Source organism: Aythya marila, assembly GCF_965140915.1.
Source record: "Aythya marila genome assembly, chromosome: 14".
Lineage (NCBI taxonomy): Eukaryota > Metazoa > Chordata > Aves > Anseriformes > Anatidae > Aythya > Aythya marila.
In genome coordinates, this window is record NC_139055.1 from 4,916,184 (window position 1) to 4,938,434 (window position 22,251).

A 22,251-nucleotide genomic window follows, 5' to 3' on the forward strand; every position below is an offset into this window, starting at 1 on the left:
CTAACTCTTTGACAAAGGCTAGCAACACTTAATATATATTTCTGGCATTCTCCCAGCTGGATTCCGGGCACAATGAAACGCCCATCCTTCTGCATCCTGCCTCAAAGTTTCCTGCAATACAAGTTTAATACCAAGCAGCCTTCTAATAGTAGATCTAGACAACAAGTTATATAGGTTGTCAGAACTACCCAGCATTCAGAGAATAACACTACGGTAGCTTTTAGAAATAAACTACAGCCTTAAAAACGATGGTCTGTTATATGAATGAGCCAAACGTTTTAAAACTGTCTTTAAAATTAATGGAGTTAAATATCAGCACAATTGAGTTTACCCTCTTGTCTCCACCTAGGCCTCTTTTCCAACACTCTGTTCTTGTTCGTTCTCCATATGCAGCTTCTGACCTTGTATTGCTCTGTTTCACCAACTAAAAGCTTCACTGTTTTAATAGTGCTGTGAATAGCTAGGTTGAAATATCACTGCATTTGAATTCAGCTTGGTATTACAAACAGTTTCTGTGCTCTATAAAGAGAAACGAGTGGTTTTCAAGAGATCCTACCTTCATTTTAGCTTCTGTATGAAGTAATATTTTAGTCCCTTTCCAGCTTAATAAAGTAGTAATTACAGCTAAGAAATATAACCTTTTTTCTTAAGAGCTCAGGTTTTTCCCTAGCTAGTTTGAAAAAAAACTGTAACAGAAAAAACACAAAAGTGCAATCTTGGTTCTGTACCCTGATTAATATCATCAAACACATTTGAGCTGTGATACGCTTTTTTCTGTGCCATGACGAGTTGGGGGGGTATGGATTAGCCTGCAGGTACACAAGTACAGTAGATGAATTAATGCACCTTGGGGGTGTTCAGCTATTAAAAAAAAATCATAGAGATGTGCAAACAGTTCCTTCTCCTAGCCTTCATGATCAGTTTTTCATTTTCAAAAGATTAGATTCTTCATGCAAGTTGGCATTTGCTCACAGAAACATAAGTTCTCCCAGACAGCACATTATCATTTTTATTTCTCTTACATGCAAGCTCTCCCCAAATACTCATTCAGCTCTATTTTCTACTTACAATGAAATGAGAGATTTCAAGCCTTTGAATGCATCAGGTGCAATGTCAGATATTTGATTCTTGCTGATGTCTCTGTAAAGAGAAGAGGGGATTAAAAGAATATTTGTAAATTCAAATTTGATGAAAATAGTTTTGCTTGAATACTTTTATAACTGTGGTGTTTTGGAAGAATATACTTGGTACAAAAATGGAACTAAAAGACTATACTACCTCAGAGAAATTACAAACCACGTAAGAACACACATATGCAAGTTCCAGGAACAATCAGAAAACATCAGTCAGTATGACAGGCTGAAGCCTCAACATGTTGCAGCTCTCCTGTTGATAATGTTATGAACAGTCAAACAAATAAAAGTTTTATGAAAAACTTTGAACAACAACAGTGAGGTAGCCGAATGAATAAAACCTATTGGTAAAACCATCTTAAGAACTATTAATAACATTGCGACTCTTTGCAAGCTCTCCCTCAGGCATGAGGGGCAGGCTGTACCAAAGTTCAAAGAATGTTTGAACGTTTAAATGTGGGGATGAAAGTCTAACTTAAAAACATAGATGACTGTATTTTGATTTTAAGTGAAATCATAGATAAGATGAGGAGAGGCACAGACACAGAGGCAGGTGCCCGTGTCACAGAGCTCAGCCCTGTACCAGTGATGTTTGGGTTGTAATGGCCTGGAGAAAAGAAGCAGTACAAAAATCTGCCATGACCATGATCTGGTGCAGTAGGAGAGAAGAGGACTGATGCAGCAATGGCAGTGCTGCCCAGATTTTCAGATGCAAAGGAGAACACTAGAGCATTTGAAAGGACCCATGAACCTCTGAAGCCAGTGGCATTGTGGGGGGCAGTCAACATGTTGCTGCCTGCTGCTGGGAGCCCCAGTGAGACTCCACCAATATTCTAGCTATGATGGAAGTGGAATTCAGTTATACAATGCTGTAATTTGCTAGGGAAAGTGAGTTCCTGGTTTGAAAAACCAAAACAAATCAAAACAACTTTCAATTTTAATCACAACCAACCATGTATATAGAGATCAAATACAGACTGCACTTTTTTATTTTTTTTATATATGGAACCAAATTTACTAATGCTTGGGACACCGTTCAGAATTGGGTGCCTTATCACGACTGTCACTGCAAACCAATCGGTCTGTCAATCAGTACAGCTAGGTGCTTAGCTGGGGGCATAACTTTCAGCCACCTGGCTGCATTCACTGACAGTTGGTATCAGTAGTATCAAATCTTTTCATTGATGGCTGTGGCTGTAGTAATGCAATATTTCATAGTATACATCTTTTTTTTTTTTTTTTTTTTTTGTCTGCTGGGTTAAATGCTGACAATCCCAGATTGACACTAAATAAACATTCCTCAAAGAACTTGGTAATCAGAAAGTCAGTAGACTTTACACATGTTTTGAGGCATAAATTCTGCTGGAAAAAAAAAAAAATCATTTAATTCCTCTGTTTTCAAATCTAGCTGCATAAAGGGGGATTTTCTTTGGTTCTTTTTTAAGGCTCATGAAACAACTGTTCTGCAACTTACTGGTGTTTTCTGTCTGAGCATCCTGCCTACAAGGAGAACATTTGGTGAAGGTTGCTTGTTCTTCAGCTCAGCTCACAGCAGCCAAATCTGTGGCAGTGAAAATAGGTATGTGTATTTTTATACCTTTTGTTAAATCTGTTTAGACTGTCTGCTAGCATTTGATGGTTTTGGTCTAGTAATTCATATGTAAGCAGAAGTCTGGAGGGAATTTGTGCTATCTGTGTATTAGGGAATAGTAAAATTTATCACAAAGAAATGAAATCATGAGCTTGCTGACCAATGACGATCTGAAAGGGGTCATCTAGTTTTTGGAAACAAGTATTTCAGCACTATTTTATTGATTTACTACATTTCAACATTTCCATCCTTTTTCTCTCCTGTGTCTGGATGCTAATGAGTGTATAACTAATGGTGTCTGAACATGCATAAATGCCATGCTGTGTGATGACTCTTACCTACTTCATGCAGATGCACTACAATCAGCATTAGAAGATAATTAGGCACATTATTTCCTTTCCATTAGAGCCCAAGCTCCACTGCTGTTGGAAAAGGAAGCTCCATCTCCTTCTGACTTGACTAAGGCAAAGGGATTCAATTATGTTGTACTTTTGTTCCCTTCCTTTAGTCCGCTGCTGGCCGGTAAGATCTTCCTAGTCTGTGCTTGATTTACATCACGACAAAGAGATAAGGGTTCTTCTAACCTGCACAACTAAGTCAATTTAAGCCTTACAGGGCTCATTTCCATAGTTTACGGTATTACTGAATCACTCAGAGGAATTGTGGCTCTTTAGCTGGAAATGTAATGAACTTATCAGGATTCCACCCAGGCAGGGAATACATTAGTCACATCACACTCGTCTCCCTGCAGCTCTGACAGTGCAGTGAAGATGATTTTCTTTCAAAAGGTTGTTTAACACACCTTGGAGCATGGCTGTGCTCTGTTACCAGTTAGGGATATAAATTGTTTTTTAACTTTGCAGCAAGGAAGGAAGGATACCCTATGAGTCACTGTATAACATATGACTGTATGGCAAAATACATTGGTTTAAATGTCTTTACTTTAAAAGGTTTTGAAACAAAACATTTATTTTTAGATGCAGCCAAATGCAAAACTATTAATAACACTGGATGAACAACCTCTTTGTTGACTAGCATTATTAGAAACACATTAGTTGATAATCTTTAATATTTTAAAGTGGACTATTCTTATTTGACAAGAGTACTTAGTAAAAATCCACGTCATGTAATGTTTTAGCTTTTAAAAGCTGCTTAACAGAAGTATCAACACCACAGAGCTACTGAGAAGACTGAAATCTCAGTGTGTTTTTGGCTAAGATATAGTAAAATGAATGTGACAACACAAAATGTCATTACAAGCACTAGAGTTAGAGAGGTACAGCCACATCTTTCAATGTGTGTTAGTCTTGTGCTACAAACTCGTTCGTTTAAAGCCTCAGAAAAGCAAAGACAAAATGTGAGGGAATGACATAAACTTTGGTACTGTTAGGTTAGAAGTTACTGAACTACAGTACAAGCACAACAGGTGATATGCAAATATATTTTAGAAGGCATGTCTGGGCTAGGTTGGGATGCACCTCAATCAAGCCCACAAAACCTCTACTAGAGGCCCTGGGTTATTGAGCAGAGAGCAGGAGTTGTAATGTTCCCTTCAAATCAGGGGAACCATCATTCTGGATTATGCAATTCAACTGTGTGTTTGAATCCTACAGGTGCCACATCTGCATTCTGAGACTGGTACATTTAGCTTCATTAAATTTATTGTGTGAGAAGATGTGAGAAATTATGAGAAGTCCACGACACACAAAAGATTTCAACTCTTCACCCTGGAAGTTCCTAAAGAGACATTCTAAATAACTATAGCTAGCTGCAAATATAAAGTTAAATTAATATACACACATCTACAACCATCTCGATTTATTAAGTCATGTGAAGATTATACTGGACAAGTGGCTCTTACCTATAAACCAGTGCCAGTTATCTAATTATTTAAGAAAAAGAAATGGCATCATCTTGCAGGAAATACTCGGTGAATAATCAAAATACTGAGACTGCTGCAAGTGAGCAGTCTGTATCCCTACCATTCTACCATATGTACTCACAAGAAGGAGTAGAACACAATAATATGATTCACAATGTTGTGTTAATATTACCCTCTGAGTTCTATCAAAATATTATCTATAATAAGAAGAAAAACAAAGTTATTCATTTGCACTCTGGGTACAAACAAAATCAATAAACTTCTTGCTATTACACCACTCATTGAAATTACCGTGAAAGAAATTAAGAAAGCATAAAGACTTCAGTGATACCAAGCATGTCTTGCTATTACCTAAATGGGAAAGAATGAATAATTCTTTTCTTTTAAGGGGTAATTTCTTGACCAAAGGATGGTCTTGTGTTAATAATGCTGGGATTCTTGCACACAGAAAAGATAATGTCCGTTATCTCTTCGAATCACTGATCAACCGTATTTAATTAAACTTCATGTACAATGTAATGCCTGGTTTAGAGCCTGTGTCCAGCAGCAATAAAAGTTCAACAAGGAGACAGGTCAATAACCAAGTGGCAAAACACCATGTCTGTTATGGGACATTCTGCAGCCTAACTATCTATCCCAAGTTCTTCCGGAAAACACTGCTATGTTAATTAAGCGTTGATAGAGAACATCTGGAATGATAACTTCTTATTTAACTATGAGTTCAGATCTCATTGATTATGCCAATAATAATTTGGAAAGCTGTTAACACAACTTGCTAACAGAATCCTACTCTTATATTCCAATATTAATCATTTCACATAACTGGCACACTGGTTTGGAGAAGCAAGTCAAATTAAACTTTTTTTTTTTTTTTTGTCAAGTCCCATAAAGCTAGAGTCCACAAATCATGAAAAATGAAACAACAGTAAAACATTGCTGAAATCTAAAATTAGTTATACCTCAGAAAGAACTCAAATAGTGACTTTAATTATGGAAAAATTACAAGTTAGGTCACTGAAAAGGGATCCATCATTTTTCAATGAAATTACTATCTTGCTATCTAATACAGTACTTCTTTAAAAATACATACAGCTATATTGAAAGTAAGACAGAAGAATAGAGACTCTAAGATTGATGATTTGACCAGTTAAATATTAAGATCCATTTTTACAGCTCTTCAGCTTTAGGAATTTGATAACTCTGGACTGGCAAACACAATAATTTCACTCTCAAATACAATGTTACAGCGCAGGCTCATTTCAGTTTCCAAAAGCATTACCTATCTGATGATTCAGTAGCCTTTTGTCAAATGAGTTGACAGTTTCTTAATTCCAGTAAGTATTGTACACATTGGAAAACAACAACTGTAAAAGGAACCTTTTTTTTTTTCTTTTTTTTTTTTTATTTTATTTTTTTTTTTATTTCAGCCTCAGCACTGAGTACACTGTCTGAATGACTTCTGGAAGTTAATGATCCACTGGTACCCATCAAAATCTTGATAGGACGGTGAAGCAGGAGTAACTTGTTTTACCATTGTCTGTATTATAGTTCTGCTGTCACAATATCTCTCATGTTATAGTTCTACTGTCACAATGCTTCTTATATATCACTTAAAAACAAAAAGCAAGACCAAAGAGAATACCCAGGTTATCTGCATGAGAGTGCTGCTACAAATCAAGATTATTATTTTTTTTTTTTTTAAATCCAATCAGACAACACAAGAACTAATAAGGGAAGAATTGTCTGTATATCTACTGGTAATTAAGAAATGAAAAAAACGAGCTCCAGCAAGCTTCACTGTTTTCTTGTAAACAATCAAGCAATTGAATGCACTACAAAAGTCCTAACCACTCTGCAAGAACACGTACTCCTGCTAAAACTTGGGTCAGCTAAATGGAGTGTTCTGAACAGAAACCAGAATGAATGAGAGAAAAATAAAGAACTTAAAATCTTTTCTGAGGAAGCAGATTTCTCTGAACAGACTAACAGCTAATTAGCTCACATAATTTATAACAGAAAGTGAATTTAACCATTATAAAGGATTTCATGCACTGGTAGGCATCCTGAACCAAATTCCATTGTTGCTTACACTTTGAAGAGATTATTTGTGCAATCCCCAGTGATTTCAACATAGAAATTGCCAATATGTTTCTAAATGCTGAACTTGAAGCTAGAAGATTCAAGATTGCTCTTGTATGTTGGCCTTATCAGTAAGACTTACATTCTCTTTAGTTTCTTGTACTGGGTAAAAGCTCCAGGGGGGATGATTTTGATGAGGTTTTGTTCCAAACGTCTGAAAACAAACAAACAAAAAAGTAATATACATGTTAAATGCACAAATGTAGGACAGGAATTACATTAAAAATTACAACTTTTTTTTTTTTTCTTTTTGTACAAGTATAAAGCTATTTATAGAGGTTTATATGTGAAAGAGATTTTTCTTTTGAAAGGCACTAAATAGGAAAAATACTGAGGAAATAACTTTCCTTAGAAAAGAAATTCATCTCATTGATTACATTAAACCTGTACATAAAAAAGCCACAAGCTATAGAAATTGCATCTTTAAAGTTCATGAAATTAAAAAAACAAACAAACAAACAAACAAACTTAGGTGTATTGTATTACTACTTAGTCAAAATTAAGGTAGAAAATACAGAAGCTTCCCCTGACCAGCTACTGCAAATAGTAGGCAGCTATCCAAACTGCAAGCTATGCTATTTGTGACAGCTTAATGAGCAGATTAATAATACTACCAGAGTGACTCAGGAGCAACAATCTGTGGGAACATGCTGAAATTCCTTCCCTGTATCCACCACTTGCATTAATAATACTTCTGCAAGACAATGTGGAATGCACAGCGGTATAAATGCAGATTTTTAATTTTGAGAGGGACAGAGGAAAAAGGACCGTGTCTTCCGATTTTAACTAACAAATACTGGAAGTGTTCTAAAATATAGCCCAGCCTAAATGAAAATGCTACTATTCTCATTTCTGAGATATGATTTGAAAGAAATATTCTTTACAGAGTAGCATAAATACTGATATCAGTAACAAAATGTAAGCAGCTTTAAGATACCACATCCAGTAACCACTGAGATTCATTTCTGTGCCTTCACAAAAACATTTTCAAGCCTTTGACAGCGAGATCCCCAAATACCTGCTCAAAAGTCTGTCTTCTCCTCAAATGAACCCTAAATATTCATCTCAATTAGAAATGTAAAACTGGACCCCCCTACAACAAATTCTAATGTCTATGGCAGCTAAAATTCTACAATCACACTTGGAATTGAAAGGAAAATTTGATTTTACCTAGCTCTTACTAAAAGTTGTGTATTTTTCTTTTCCAAAAATGTGATACAAACAAACAGTTACAATAACAAAAATCTGTGGTTGGAAATGGTTTAGAATTGAAATGCAAAAACAGACTGGAATGAAGGAATGAATCACTCTACGCATTTAGAGCTGCTGCAGCAGTGCAGAGGAGAGAAAAATGTTAAAAAACAGGAATGGAGATAAAATGAGATGCAGAAAGAAGTAAATCATGGTTTTTAAAGGACTTCGGAAGAATGCAGGGAAAATGTGCACAGCCCATCAGCCCTCTACTGCACAGCGTATCCTTCAGTTGATCTGTGCTTTCAATAGGCAAAAGAAAAGTCCCCTTGAAAATAAGATACTTTACCAGCTCAGTTATACTCCAAGAAGCTACTTAAATCATGAATATAGTGATACTCATACAGTCAATTTGCACAGCCTTTTTTCTTTTTCTTTTTATTTCTGTAGTACTCTACTGCAAAGGTTGTGAGCAGGGTTAATTCTATTCCTTGTTTTGCGATTCGAATTAGTTTCTGAGACTTCCCTACCAGTTGGTCTAAATATAACATGCATCATTCCTGGCAAGTCCACAGTGAAATGCAAATTGCTGAAAGCTTCAGCACACTACTATTATTGGGTGTTTGTCACCAGAATTAGCAGTACACATACTCTTCCCATAAAGGCTTTTTGTCAGCCTGCCAGTTTGGTGTTTAACTCCTCCCAAGTCTTTCTATGTAGACACTTCTAGGAACAAAAGAGGGCCCAGCTCGTCAGATTCCTTGCCTCATGGATGGAAACTGGGGGTTCACACACTGCATACAGGCGCAGAGCAGTCCTTGCAGTGACAAAGTACAGTGGCAGAGGGAAACATGGCTCCATTTTATCACTGCTCAAAATTCCAAGGAAATTTCAGTCACTCAGAAGTAGAAATACACCCAGAAATAACCCCATGATGGGCAAAAAAGTCAAAATCGGAATAGTCACAGCCCAAGCAATAAAGGAGATTTCTAGAAATAGTGGAGAGGAATACTGAAGAAGTGCTGTTTCACAGAGCTCCCTGGATGACTTCTTCATCCTTTCCTATACCATTTGCAGCAGATGGCCTGTATACAAATAGACATACTCGTCTTCTGCTGCTAGATTTTCACCTTATTGCCTTATTTTTTTTTTTTTTTTTTGTATGAAGTTCTTCATAAAAGAAGAACTAAAGACTCCACATAATACATGATTTTAGGGCACTACATTTTGCAGCTGCTACCGCAAGGGCAACAAGAAGTTGGACAGAGCTTCTGTCATCAGGGCATGTTCTCAGGTGGATTCCCACTGGGAACAAAATGCAGCTGACCTTGAAGCCTTAAATAAAGTGCAGCATTACATAAACAGGTACTTAAAAAGTATGAATCACTAGTCTGACTTCAGTTTATTTTTTCATAAATGCATGTATAGACTGAAACACATAAGCTGAAAAACACGACGCCGTTACACAAATAATACAGTAGAAAACACATTTTTTGTATTAATACTTAGAGCTGTCTGTGCTCATAAATGACATGTGAAGGCCAGTACAGGATTAACAACCTCTAGGAAACACTAGGTTTTGCCTGAAGGGGTGTTGGCAATTTCAAGTTGATGAAGACTTAATTATAAACCAACGTTATTCATGCTGTAATGGGTAACATTGCTGCTAGAGGTGCCATCTTTCAAATAAAGTAAAAACAGACTTCTTACCAAGTCTTGTCATTTTTTTTAAAGTGAAAGGCTAGTCCAAATTTCACAGCTACATTTTATTTCAGAGAGAACTATCTAGTTTACCTACAAAAAGAGCTGTGCAAACTTCATTTTTCATTGTCTACACCTACATGTTATGAAGTGCTGTCATACAAAAACAACCTGTGCTAGTGCAAAGCAGCAAGCTGATTTTTTGTGTGCATCACTGGAATACTATAAATACTATAACTTGTAATACTATAAATTAGGTTTACAACACATTTGAGAGCTTTGTACAGGAGATCAAGTCCTAAAAGTGTAAACTTTGATCATTTGAACTACTGTCTGCCACATTAAAGATTTCTTACAACTCAATAAAAATTTTCCTTGATTTTCCTCTGGTATTTCATAATAAGATTCATTTAAAACACTCCAAGAGTAGAATTCACAAAACTGATAAAATAAATGGGCCATGTTCAAACCTCTTGGGCTTTTGTTCCTCCTTCCAGTTACCCATTTCACTGTGCCATGTTGCCTGCTGGCAGCTGTATCGTTTCAATGAATTGAAGCATATCTCCCCCCTTCTGACATACTGCAATGCTGTCTGACTCTCGATGCTTTATTTTATTGGCTTTGACAACAACGTCAAAGGACAAGAACAATTTCCTTTCTCCTCTCTAATATATTATCAGAGATTGGAAAGTATGCGGACCCAGTGGATTCAGATACATTTTTCTTGTAATGACATGATGCTAGACAGGATAAAGTATTCCTTCTTCCCACTCTTTTTAAATAACTTCGCAGCAATGAGAGCAAAAAGTAAACACATCGGAAAAAAAGGGGGGAAGAGGGGGAACTATGCAGTTAAATATGACAAATGATCCCAGAGCAAAGAATAAGCACTCAAATTCCCATGCTAATCCATCTCAGAGTTCACTAAGGTGCAAATCTTTTCATCACCTCCTCATCTGGCGCCTGTACTGCTCACACCCAGGATGGCAAAACACAAAGGTTAAAAAATTCTCCCTAGGCAGCCTTTGCAGAGCCGGCTCACGCTCTGGGGGATGACGGAGCCATTTGTCTTGAAGAGTGATTCCCCCTGCAGAGTGGGGGAGACAGCCGTATTAATTTGGGGCCTTAACTATCTCTCTTTCAATGAGGGAAAGAAAGAATTTGTTACTTGGGTCTCTAATGGAGCAGTTTGCTAGCAATTTTCCCATTTCAAACACCGTCTCAGCTGCTAATGTGTAATGTTTTGTCAAGCTTGCCTACCCATAACATAGACAAATCACTAGCTTGGAGAAAAGGAGAGAGGGAGTGAAGCATCAGTACTGATAATTCTTAGCTGTCACATGAATAGAGCCTACAAATGAGACGTCCATGCTCTATTAACAGTGCCACCGAGCTCTTGCCTGAGATGTGTCAGAGAAGTCCCTCTGCACTGGGCAGTCATGAGCTTCCCTGCTGGGAGACAGAGCATGAGTGAATGAGCCAGACTGCTCCTTGGATCACGTCGCTCCGCTCCCCGTGCTGGGGCTCTTCAGGCCGGCATCACTCGGGCAGCCAATAACTGAAAGCAGTCGCCAGGAGAGAGAAAGCCTAAGGTCAGGTTAGTGCAGCAGTAACCTGTAGCACACACTTCTGGCAGGATGCACGCAACCTCTGGGAAGGATGGGACACTTGCTTTGCTCCTGCCTATAAGCAGGGATTTTCAGGGAGCCAGTAAAGGACCACTGGGGGGAAGTAACCCACATGTACATCACAGCCCAAGGACAGGCTTCCTTTAGAAAGGATGAAACTTCTCGAGCATGCAACAATCAGAAAAGAGCCTGTTTGTCCTTGCCAGGGAGGGAGAACAACTGGATTATAGAAGCTGCTTGGACTGTTACTTTCCATTTATCTCATATTTTTGACTTACATATCTTATCATACATTTTGCACTCTAATGACGAAAATTTCACAAATGTATTTTCAGTATTTAAGAGAAAAAGATCACTCTTAAATCTGGTTGTCTTGGGGCTAGAGCCAAATTCTGCCCTGAATCTTTTCTTGCCTCTCCATCCACAGCAGGTTCAGGTAGCTGCACTGTGGTATTTACCCAAAGGCAGCACTGCACAGGAGAGAGCCTCGCTGGGTAGGAAGGAATCCTGTACTGCAGTGGCACTGTCAGCACCTGTGGCTTATCCTGCAATGAAGAATGCAGAAGTCACACTGCCCTTTACACTGCAGCACTGTGCAGGGCACTTCCTGCAAAGCAAGAGGCAGAAGACCTGTAGACCCATTGCTTTACAAAGTGTTTATGGACCTACACTACCAAGAAACAGCTTTTTTTGTGACTCTGTCTCACCCCTCAGTTCTCTGACAGGTAGAAGACATAGTGCTTTGGGAGGGAAGGACATTCAGCATTTTAAATATCTCAACACTTACTGCTCGTTTTAACTAACAGACAGTTAAAACCTTTAGTCTGTACCCTAGCCAAAGACTCTACCACCACTATAAAAACCCTAAACACATGTGGTTCTCCAAGACTTTTACACTGCTACCTTTCATCATAGTGCCTGAATGACTTCCAAATAAAATTAATAATATGTATTATAACTCCTTCTCTCACTGAGCCTGCCTCTCTGCCTTAGGAACTGGAGAACTGAGAGCCAGTAAACTGTCTGCCTATATTAATACAAGGTGACAACTAGAGTTTCCCTTCACATTCTGATATTTGGGGTTGATTTTCAGGGCCTAGCTGTCAAGCTCATCCTGTAGTTTTAAAAGGACTGCTTCTTAACTATTCACCTAACTCAGGGCAGATCTGCAAAGGACAAAATCCTATTAAGAATGAAGTGACTTCTCAAAATAAATATATCTAGGAAGTTACATTGATAACGCTCACCAAAAGACGTCTTTCAGAGTGAAACCAGATGTTTTGATGTGTTCCCTGATACCATGGTGTCCATTTAAAAGTGGTGCTGGTCATATTGGATTTTCTCTCCTACTACAGCTTTTAGTAGTTTAGTTTAAGCTGACACCAGTCACTAGTTGAGCAGTTGGTCACACTAACAAATGCTGGATTTATAGTGTCAGACACACTACAAATCCACCAACTCTGCTGTATTTTAATTTTTTGCCAAGCACTGTACAGACAAACAGGATGACATCAGATAAATCTGTGGTCTGTTATTCTGCAAAACAGTTTTTGACATAACACTGATGTCCATAGCCATATAACTACAGAATGCAGTAATATATTACCAAATCTCAGGGCCCCTCCACCTACCACTGTGATACTCCACATTCACAGGCAGAATTTTTGTCCCTTCTCATCACATTTCATTGTTACCTTCTCCCTCTAGTCTCACTGACTTCTTTTCCCTGCTTCATCCTTGGAGTTAGGGCGCAGGCATCCACTCAGCATTCTACCAGTACCCGAGCTCCCTCTCACTGCAACACCACATCTGTGTGACCTCTTTGCAGAGCCTTCAAGTGAGTGTTCCTCCCCTGCGAGCCACCACCCATGGGGGTAAGATCAGTGAGGATGTTAAAGGTACAACAGAAGCTCTTTTTTGGGGTAGAATACCAAATAATGCCTTCTCACTCTTCTTTTGCTGCTTCCCTCATCTGATGTTTAGTATCACCCCTGTACATCAGGAGGATCTGAACTGGGATTAGGAGGACAGAATTTCCCTTCTCAGTAGACTTCACTGGCTCCCATGGATTTGGGATTAGAGTTTGCAGGAAGATGTCTGCCTCTATGGCATCTGCCTACAGGCACAAGGCTGTGAGTAGAAAGCTGGGAAAAAAAGAGTCCCTATCCTGGAGAGATTTGGCAATTTCCAACTACAATTTTCAACTTGTAAGTATAAAGTTGTAGTTACAACTACAGCTTTCCTACTACTGAAACACAGCCTAGTCACATACTTCATTCAACCACCATGCAAGTATTCATTCAGATTTGTGTTTCCAAGATGTTTTGACATAGGAAACACACCAGAAACATGGCTCTCACTTCTTGATTTTTGTGACACCTGGTGACTGACTGTTCAGATAGCTCCAGGGAGTATTACACAGAGGATGAGGTTCTGGCAGTCACTTCTTTTTTCAACAATGCAGCATCTGCTCTGGGCCTCAGATCTCTGCTGAACATGTTTGCTGTGTTTGTTGTTGTTGTTGCTTGTTTTGATTTTAAATCTGAAGCTTCAAGCTCATACTTGGGACACACCTGGTTTCTCCAGTGCCTACTAGCAATCAATCCCTGGCCTACAGATACATGTCATAAATGTAAACAAGTTGTAATGTTTTTTAATGCACCAGACTCATAATGGTTGCTTTACTGAAAGTGCTTTTGTTCCATTAGGTCCCAGAAAGACTAAATTCTTAAACCAGTCATGTTGCTGTATCAACATTAATTTTGTAGGTTGATCCAGCCTATCCTCTATCAACTTCCAATTACCTTAAGATATTTCCAGCACAGATCATTTTTCTAAATTTTCTAACAATGGTATAACTAGTTCAGGAATCTGAAGATTCCTTCAAATTGGCTTCTATTATATTTGTCAAGTTGTAACTTAAAATTATATTTTTACACTTAAGGTGCAGAGGAAAAAATAAACTGATGGAAAGGAGAAAAAAAAAAAAAAGCCATAATTTAATCCATAATCTAATATCTTGTGGAAAGCTCCATACACTCAGTAACATCTGATTTTACTACACATTTGCAAATCATGGCAGTTGAAAGGCTGTCACCCACAATATTTTGTCAACAAACCAGATTCTAACATTTGCAAATAAACATTCCTCATACCCTTTGTTCTTTACCCAATATTTTTTAACAAAACAAACAGGAGAACACATGTAAACCTAAGAATGATTAGCACTTTTTACAGTAAAAGTTGGATTCGTACATTATATTTCAAAGTGATTTTATGCTCTCTATTTTGTTTTCTGTGATTTCTTCCACACTTCCATAATCAGATGTCAGGATGTATGTGCTCATTATGCAGTTCAATTTCCCCACTTTGCTTGGCAAAACAGAAGGTTTTGAGTGACATTTGTATTAGATAAAAAAGACTTAGGGCTTTTTGTTGATGTAAATCTCTTACTCTTTGTTGGGTGATACTCAGTTAACAAATATGATTACGTGGTGTAACTATTTATGACCCTCGCTGGGGCCCCATACGTTTTTATTAACAAGGCTAACCATGTCTTCCTGCTGAAGTGAAGTCTCTGAAGAAAAAAAAAATCAACAAAAATATCAACACACCCAAACCTACAAGCCTTGTAAGAATACTAACTCCTACAGGGCATGCCTGCATAAATTTCACCTGCACAAAACTTTTTTATTTTTTCCTTTAGAAATCTATCTCACAATAGTAAGAAGGAAGAACAAGATAAAAAATGAGTCAGCCAAAAGAATGGATATTATTATCAGTGTACAAAAACTGTATTTATTAAGCCAAAACCACCTTATTATGCCTATAGATGACATTAGTTACACTTACTTTTACAAATAAAAGCAAACATTAGAAGTAAATCCTACCTTAGTCTTACGGCAGAAACTCCCTGCAGTTACTGCTTGTTTCTGTAACTCTGAAAAAGAGCTTCCTCAATCTGTCTCAGCAAACAATACACCTTTGTTCTTGACATTCCACATAAATATTTTCTCTACTGACTCTCAATCTAAAATATTTTCTTTATTATTCCATCATTATTTTTGTGTCTTGCCCTCATTGAATAGAAGATCTTCAACGTATTCTTGTCCTGTCAGTAGAAACCTCATTTTGATATTGAAAATAAGGAGCCACTGACACAGTTTGCCTAGTGAGATTCAGAAAATAGTAGTCAAATTTGACATGTGAAGCTGTCCAGAGCCAATTTACAGCAGTGAATTAAAATCATATTATATGATTCAACTACAGGAGCCAACCTGATTCCCTAGCCAGAGAACTTGCCACCAGAGGCAATTATGGAACATTTATTACAGTGTTCAGAAATACTGTGCTGGCTTCAGCTGCAGTATTTACTGGAAGCCTGGGAAAATTATTGTAATTTTCATTTAGAAGGAAGAATAATTTTAAATGCAGTACTGTCTTTCCTCTACCCCCAAATTTATAGTCTCCATACACCTATATTCTTGAGAAAATAAAAAAAGTCTCATCTTTCTGAAGCTGAGAACTTGAAAAGGAATAGTTAATTCACATGACATTGTTATGCTGCAGTTAATTTATAATTTATACAACGTTACTTTTATTATAATAAATAAATAGAATATCTTCAATCAATCTTTTTATAGCTTTTCCAACTTTAATTGGTGGAAAATTGATTTTGAATATACCAGTAATTTACTCTTAAAAGACCATCAAAGAGAATTTTGTGTATCACCTTCCTCACAATCACAAACGTTTCATGAAGATTCATGACTAAGTCCCAGCTCTATTGTAATAAATAACCATACGGGTACTGAAGAACAGAGAGGGTAATTTCTTCCCAGCACAATCACTGAAGTAACAAAACCATCCAACTTGTTTATCTACAGGTCTGTCTGCCCATGCACCAGCACTGCCCAACACTGTGGTACTCTCATGGCAGAAATTCTCTAAATAATAAATTTGTCAGAAAAGTGTTAATTAAAGGTGGAACAAGTACTACATCACATTTCAAAGCAATTCTTGCACAGAAAAGTAGGTTCATTTTCATTTTGACAGAACTATGCAAATAACAGCTAAATATGTTAGATTTTTCCTTAGAGCTCAAATTCTCTCATTCTTCCTAAGAGTAGAAATCAGGCAGCAAAATCAAGCACTACCCATACCTACAAAAATCTTACTCATCAATTCATCTATCAATAGTGAGAATGATAAATGAAACCAACACTGAGAAGTGCCTTAAAACTGACCTTAAGCCAAAGCTAGATGCTGGTACAAGGGCTACCATCATATTTTGTTCTCTGCTCAGAAGCTGGACTGGAAGCTGTGGTTATAACCTCACCAGATATGGGGGCCTAAGCAGCACTTCTCCTTGAGGGACTGTCAGTCTCTTTACTTTGTCTGGAACAATTACACCAACATTTAAACAAAATGTCCTCATTTTTAATTTAGATACATCCCATCCAGCATTACTTTTGGTTTATGCAATTATATTTTTCTTAATTGTACCAGACAAGAGAGCATTGTGAAGGTTAAGCAAGAGTGATACAGCAAGCTCAATATGGAAAATACACGTAACTGGTTTGAAATCTAAGAAGAGTTTGAATATCTAAAGATATACATGTGTATTTTAGATTCAGGATTTTGCAGACTCAAGTCTGCAGGTGATTGGGACTTGTCTTTTCAAATGTACTCAGTGTCTCACAGCACTGTATGTTCAAAGCACAGTTCCTATTGACTTTTACTGCACCTTTGAGTCCTCAAAACTGCTTCTGAATATCTCAGCTGAGTCAGCCAGAAAAGTAGAATCACATCATTAGTGACCACCCATGACAAGTTTGCACAAGTCACTTGCTCAGAATCATTTAATAAAACCAGTGGTAAAAACAAGCCAGTTTTCTGAAGAACATTCATGAGTTCATCTTCCTCAATGTCCCTATTTTCAAATTTTCCCGTTTCTGCAACACAAATCCTATGTATGCAGGCTCCCTCACTGCACAGCACACTGATCCATTCCTAGACAGTAAGAAATGAGTCCAAGCTTGCAACAGAAACATGAGACTATGCTGCAATTAAAGTGCATACCACAACAAACAGATATGAAAGCACTGCAAGAAGACGGCAACAACAACATTAACTTGCCTTTTTTATATTTTTTTTTTCTGATTCAATTTGAATTCTTTAGTATTTTAATATTTTTACCTATTTAGTGGATTCAAAACCAAAAGTTGACATAACCAATTCCATCACAAGGAAACTCAGACACAACAGAAGTGCAGCACCCAGACCTCGGAATTAATGCCTGACTGGAAGAAATAACAGCAGGTAAAATAGTCAGTGCCTGTGCACTCTAATAGTTAAGCTCTGTGTGGATGGTTACCAGTGCACAGGGACAAATAGGTAAATTGGTGTTGGGTCTCAGAAGTGCATGCTGACATGTCAGGAGGGCTCTGAAGTTGCGTGGTTTCTGGTGAGACTGCTTGGCTCCATCCTCACTGTGTTGCCCTGCCCTGGCCCCGTCTGTGCTGCCTGGCATCCCAGTCCTCCTGCCACATCCCCACAGCCAGCCCTGCAGCGTTTGTGTCCCAGACTCACTGCCAGCAACCCCAGGCTTTACCCCCACACATTCCTCACTTTCTCAGTCTCAACACTTTCATCAACCTGTTTCAAGTTCCTTTGTTCCTGGCCTTTCTCATCATATGCTTTGCTGTTTCTTCCCTTGAGTTCAGTCTTCTCTACCCAACAGTTTCCCTATTGGGCCCGGCTAGTCTTTGTTGTCTCAAGTGTCAGTCCTTGGCTCTATCAATAAATCAATTCCTTCTTTGGAGAGCCACCACTTGGAGGGTCATGTAATTGGCTTTCACTCAGGAAGGTGTTGCACAACAAGCTTTTAAGAAACAAAAAGGTAGCAGTAGTAGTCCCTGCACAACTGCTTTAAGGTGTATGAAATTCTCAGACAGAACCTGTCTGGAACTAATATCCTAAAATGTAGCCTGGGTCACAGCAAATGTAACCCTAAAATACAAATTGAAGGAGACTGGTTTTGAGATGGACAATCAACAGGGAAACGTCAAACTAAAGAAGGGACAGTGAAAAGTGTAGTGAGGTGGGGAGTTACTGATCACTCTCCAGTACTGGAGGACATCAAACAAACCTGGTAGGCAACTTGTTGAAGCAAGCTTACTGTTTGAAGTGCTACAGACAGGGCTGACACTGCCCTTGCTCCCAGTCCCTCATATTTGAATGTGCAGGACAGCTGTCCTTTCCCACGCATAAAACGAGCCAAACACTATCAGGTGAGAGCTGGCAGACAGGGCCAGAGCTCAGGTCCCTCCAGCCCCATGTCCTGAGTCAGCAAGAGCCAAAACTGCCCTGACCCAAACCTGCTGCTGTGACAAGTGTTTTTCCGACAATGTGCTTCCAAGCTCCCACAAGCCACAAGGCAGTGATTCTTGGAGGTGTGGCTGGTAGCTTTGGATTTAAACAATTCCCCAGTTTCTAGGTCATCCCTTGCCTTCAAGGTCAAGTCCATTCTGCACGTTCCCTGTACATTACACATAATGCGGTGAAATGATTATATCATTCACTTACCAGCAAACCATGAAGTCATATGTTTTGGTATTTCTTTTTAGTAAATGCCTCCTGGTACTTAATGACTTGTTTTCATGAAGGTATATGTGCAAAACTTGTCTGTGCTTATTCCCCCCTGCTTCTCTATAACATATGCTGCTTCCCCCCCCCGCCCCCCAGAAAAACACAAGAGAATCACTTTGTAAGCGGGGAATCTTTTGTATCATACACAGTCTCAGATCCATATCTTTTGTTTCTTGTAACTCATTTTTCCTCAGTCAATTTGGCTGATGCCATCAGCTCCCAACTGAACACGAAGCTTTACAAAAAAAGGAACTGCATTCTGTATGTTCTGACTACCTATTTTATGAAATTATGAAAAATCATGCTTGGCATACAGCTTTCTAGCTTTCCTACTTTCCTTTATTTAATAATAAACATGCTTGTAATAAAGGCCTTCAGGATAATGCACCTCAGGGGAAGGTGGAATAGTGTAATGCAACAAACTTCAGAGTCACGTGTGGCAGAGGTCAGCAGCAAGGGAAGATTAGCATCATACGATGCTTGCTTTATGTCCCATGACAAGCGGGTTGCCTGTTTTGTGATAGCTTTTTAAAAACAAAAACAAATTTAGGACTTGGCAGCTTTGCTGGAGAAGGCTCTGCCTACCCATATTAATGAAAAAAGAAAGGAAGAACGCAGAGTAAAAGATCTTTAATTAATATTGAAACACAGAGTAAAACGTATGCCGTTGTTAATGACCGTGTTAGAGTAACAGCCGTGTGTTTCAATTTTGTGGGACAGTTTGTCAGTCAAGGGTGCTTATCTGAAACAGTTTGGCTTGCAAAGAAATATTGAGTTATGTGGAAATACAAGCAGAAAGCTGTAACTGAAAGTAACTAACAAGCAAGGGAACTTGGAAAGGCCCCATGGGGAGCAGAGTAGGCACAGCACTTTAATACTAACATAAATATTCTGGATGGACTATGGTCTATAGGGGAAATGTTTCTTACGTGGAATGACTATTTGCAATGCTAGAAAGAAACAGGTAAATTAAAAATACACCATCTCAAATAATATCCCATAGGACTTCTGAGGTGTGATCTATGCAATAGCAACCCAGCAACAGTTTGTCAGTACCACACATACACCAAAAGAGGAATCTTGTCTCTAGTAAGAGTCAGATCTCTAAAAGATTATTGGGATCGGATCATGGGATTACAGGGTCCAGAAAGAACTGTTCAGGCAGTGCCACTACACAGACACCTCTTACACAAAGTGTCTGACTGAAAATCAATCGTAGGGGATAAATCCCAAGGGAAAAACACACAAGCCACAGCCTCTCAACTGTCTGAGAGTAAGAGATATGAGTCACAGCATATAGGGAAAATTTACTTGGCCTCACAGCTACAACATTACAGTGAGAGAGTATTATCCTGCCTATCACATCAAACCAAAAGACAGTCATTTTTCCATGTGTAGCTGGAATCTGACCTCTGAATGCATTATATATTGAATAAGCACAGAGAAGACTCAGACAAACTGAATTTCTAAGCAGTATGACAGACGTCTGCATAAAACAGAACAGCTTTCTTGGTCAAAGGAATTTATGCCAGGATTTTTCTGAGAAAACACTGTGGCAGCATCTTCCATCTTTCCTGAAACATTTTTCCCTGTGAGAATATCCTTTACTCAAACTAGATGCAAGAATGAGTAATACCCTGCCCTTGTATTTAAGGTTAATTGATTGCCTTTTTATTTATTTATTTATTTACCAGTACTTTTACAAAATGAATTAACTGTTTTACCGGTAGAAAAAAAATGGTATGTGATCAATGTCACTGATGTCACTCATTCTGATAGAACTACTTGAAATTCTTAGCATATATTCCACAAAAATGAAATCTTCTCATGATTGACTCCATCAGAAAGTAAGCAATAGAAGTTTACACGAGGGTTAGCTCTCATTACACTTTGAACATAGCAGTCACCAATATTCCTTCTGCAGAACTACTCCCACCTGAAATGCTGTGTATTTGTAAAGGATATGTGCAGGATTAGAGTGATATAAGAGGTCTACATATGGGCAGAGACTCAAATAAGTACTACCTAAAATACAAGAAATCTGCCAGATCTGTATCTTTAAAGTACTTCATGTGATGTTCAATGGAACTAGAAGATCTGTAACCTCCAGGTTATTAAAGTTTCTCAGAATGTTATACGCATCTTGACTAGCTGTCTCATCGTCTACCTTAAAGGCTCTCTGAGTTTTCCTTCTTCACCTTCTGTTCTCCTAAGGAGCTCTCCTAAGTTGTTTTCACAAGTTACAGGGTTTAGAGGAAACTAGAGGAACTAGAAAGGAGACAGGATGGCGATACTCGTTGCTATTATAACCACAATACAGACTGGCATTTTCACCTGCTTTCTCACACAGAGGAGTGTTGCTGACAGCAGACTGCTGGAGCACACCAATTTCACTCTTCCTGCAGAGACTGCTCTCCATGTGACTCTGGCATGGAGCCACAAAGATGATCTGACCTCTGCTATCATTTTTAATGCTACCAAATAAAATTTTACAGTTCTTCTAAATCAGCACTAATTTGGGAGCAAATCTAAAGACAGTCTCTTCTCTGCCTCTTATTATGAACCACTGCAGCCACTCCTTCAAACTTGTACTTTGACTTAAATTGAAAGCAGGACCACACATTGAATGTTCTTAGCATGTCAAATACAACTTATATTTATATTTTTAGGATAATTTTAAGCTAACTTTCAGGGATAGAAAATCAAGTATTACATGCACATGCACATTTTATGTGCAACCATATACTGGACACCAACACAACCAATAGATTCTGAACTTTGTCAGGAGGCAAGTAAATAGGCATTCAGAACAGCTTGTGTATGAGTTTATACTTCCCGTAAATGTTTTACATGCTCTAGATACATCCTCAACAATATGAATTTTAAGATGCTATTTGTTTCCTGCATTACTGTGCTAATATTTAATATGTATTTTCTATTGAAGTACACAGTCAGGAATAAGAAGGAGAATCTTAATCTTGAAGAGATTGAAGAATCTTGAGGAGAATCTTAAATGATAAAATCAATTGATAAAGTCATTTAGAGGAATTGTGGTGTAGAGCAGATCACCAGCAATGAACATAGCATGTTGCCTTCATTGTCCACAACCCTTACATTCCTGTTAGTCATAACATAGTGGGCCACGCTTCACATAAGCAATTCAACTTGTGCTTTAATGTCACTGAAAAAGCAGTATTTCTACCACAACTAAAAGCTGAATGAGTGCACTGACTATAAACATATTTGAATCCATACTATGTAGTCTGTAAAAGCATGCTGGATGTTGGTAACCTCTGCACTACAAGCACCTAAACAGAAAAAGAACAGATTTGCATT

At 38.2% G+C, this 22,251-nt stretch overlaps 1 protein-coding gene across 1 annotated transcript in view; it reads right to left on the minus strand.

The window, feature by feature from the left end:
• Positions 1-22,251, minus strand: part of SLIT3 (slit guidance ligand 3) — a 522,803-nt gene that overhangs the window by 164,159 nt on the left and 336,393 nt on the right. The window contains exons 11-12 of the mRNA XM_082771405.1: positions 6,828-6,899; positions 1,069-1,140 (exon numbers count right to left, since the gene is read on the minus strand). Of these exons, the coding sequence (XP_082627531.1) occupies positions 1,069-1,140; positions 6,828-6,899 (144 nt within the window). The remainder of the gene's footprint in view (positions 1-1,068; positions 1,141-6,827; positions 6,900-22,251) is intronic.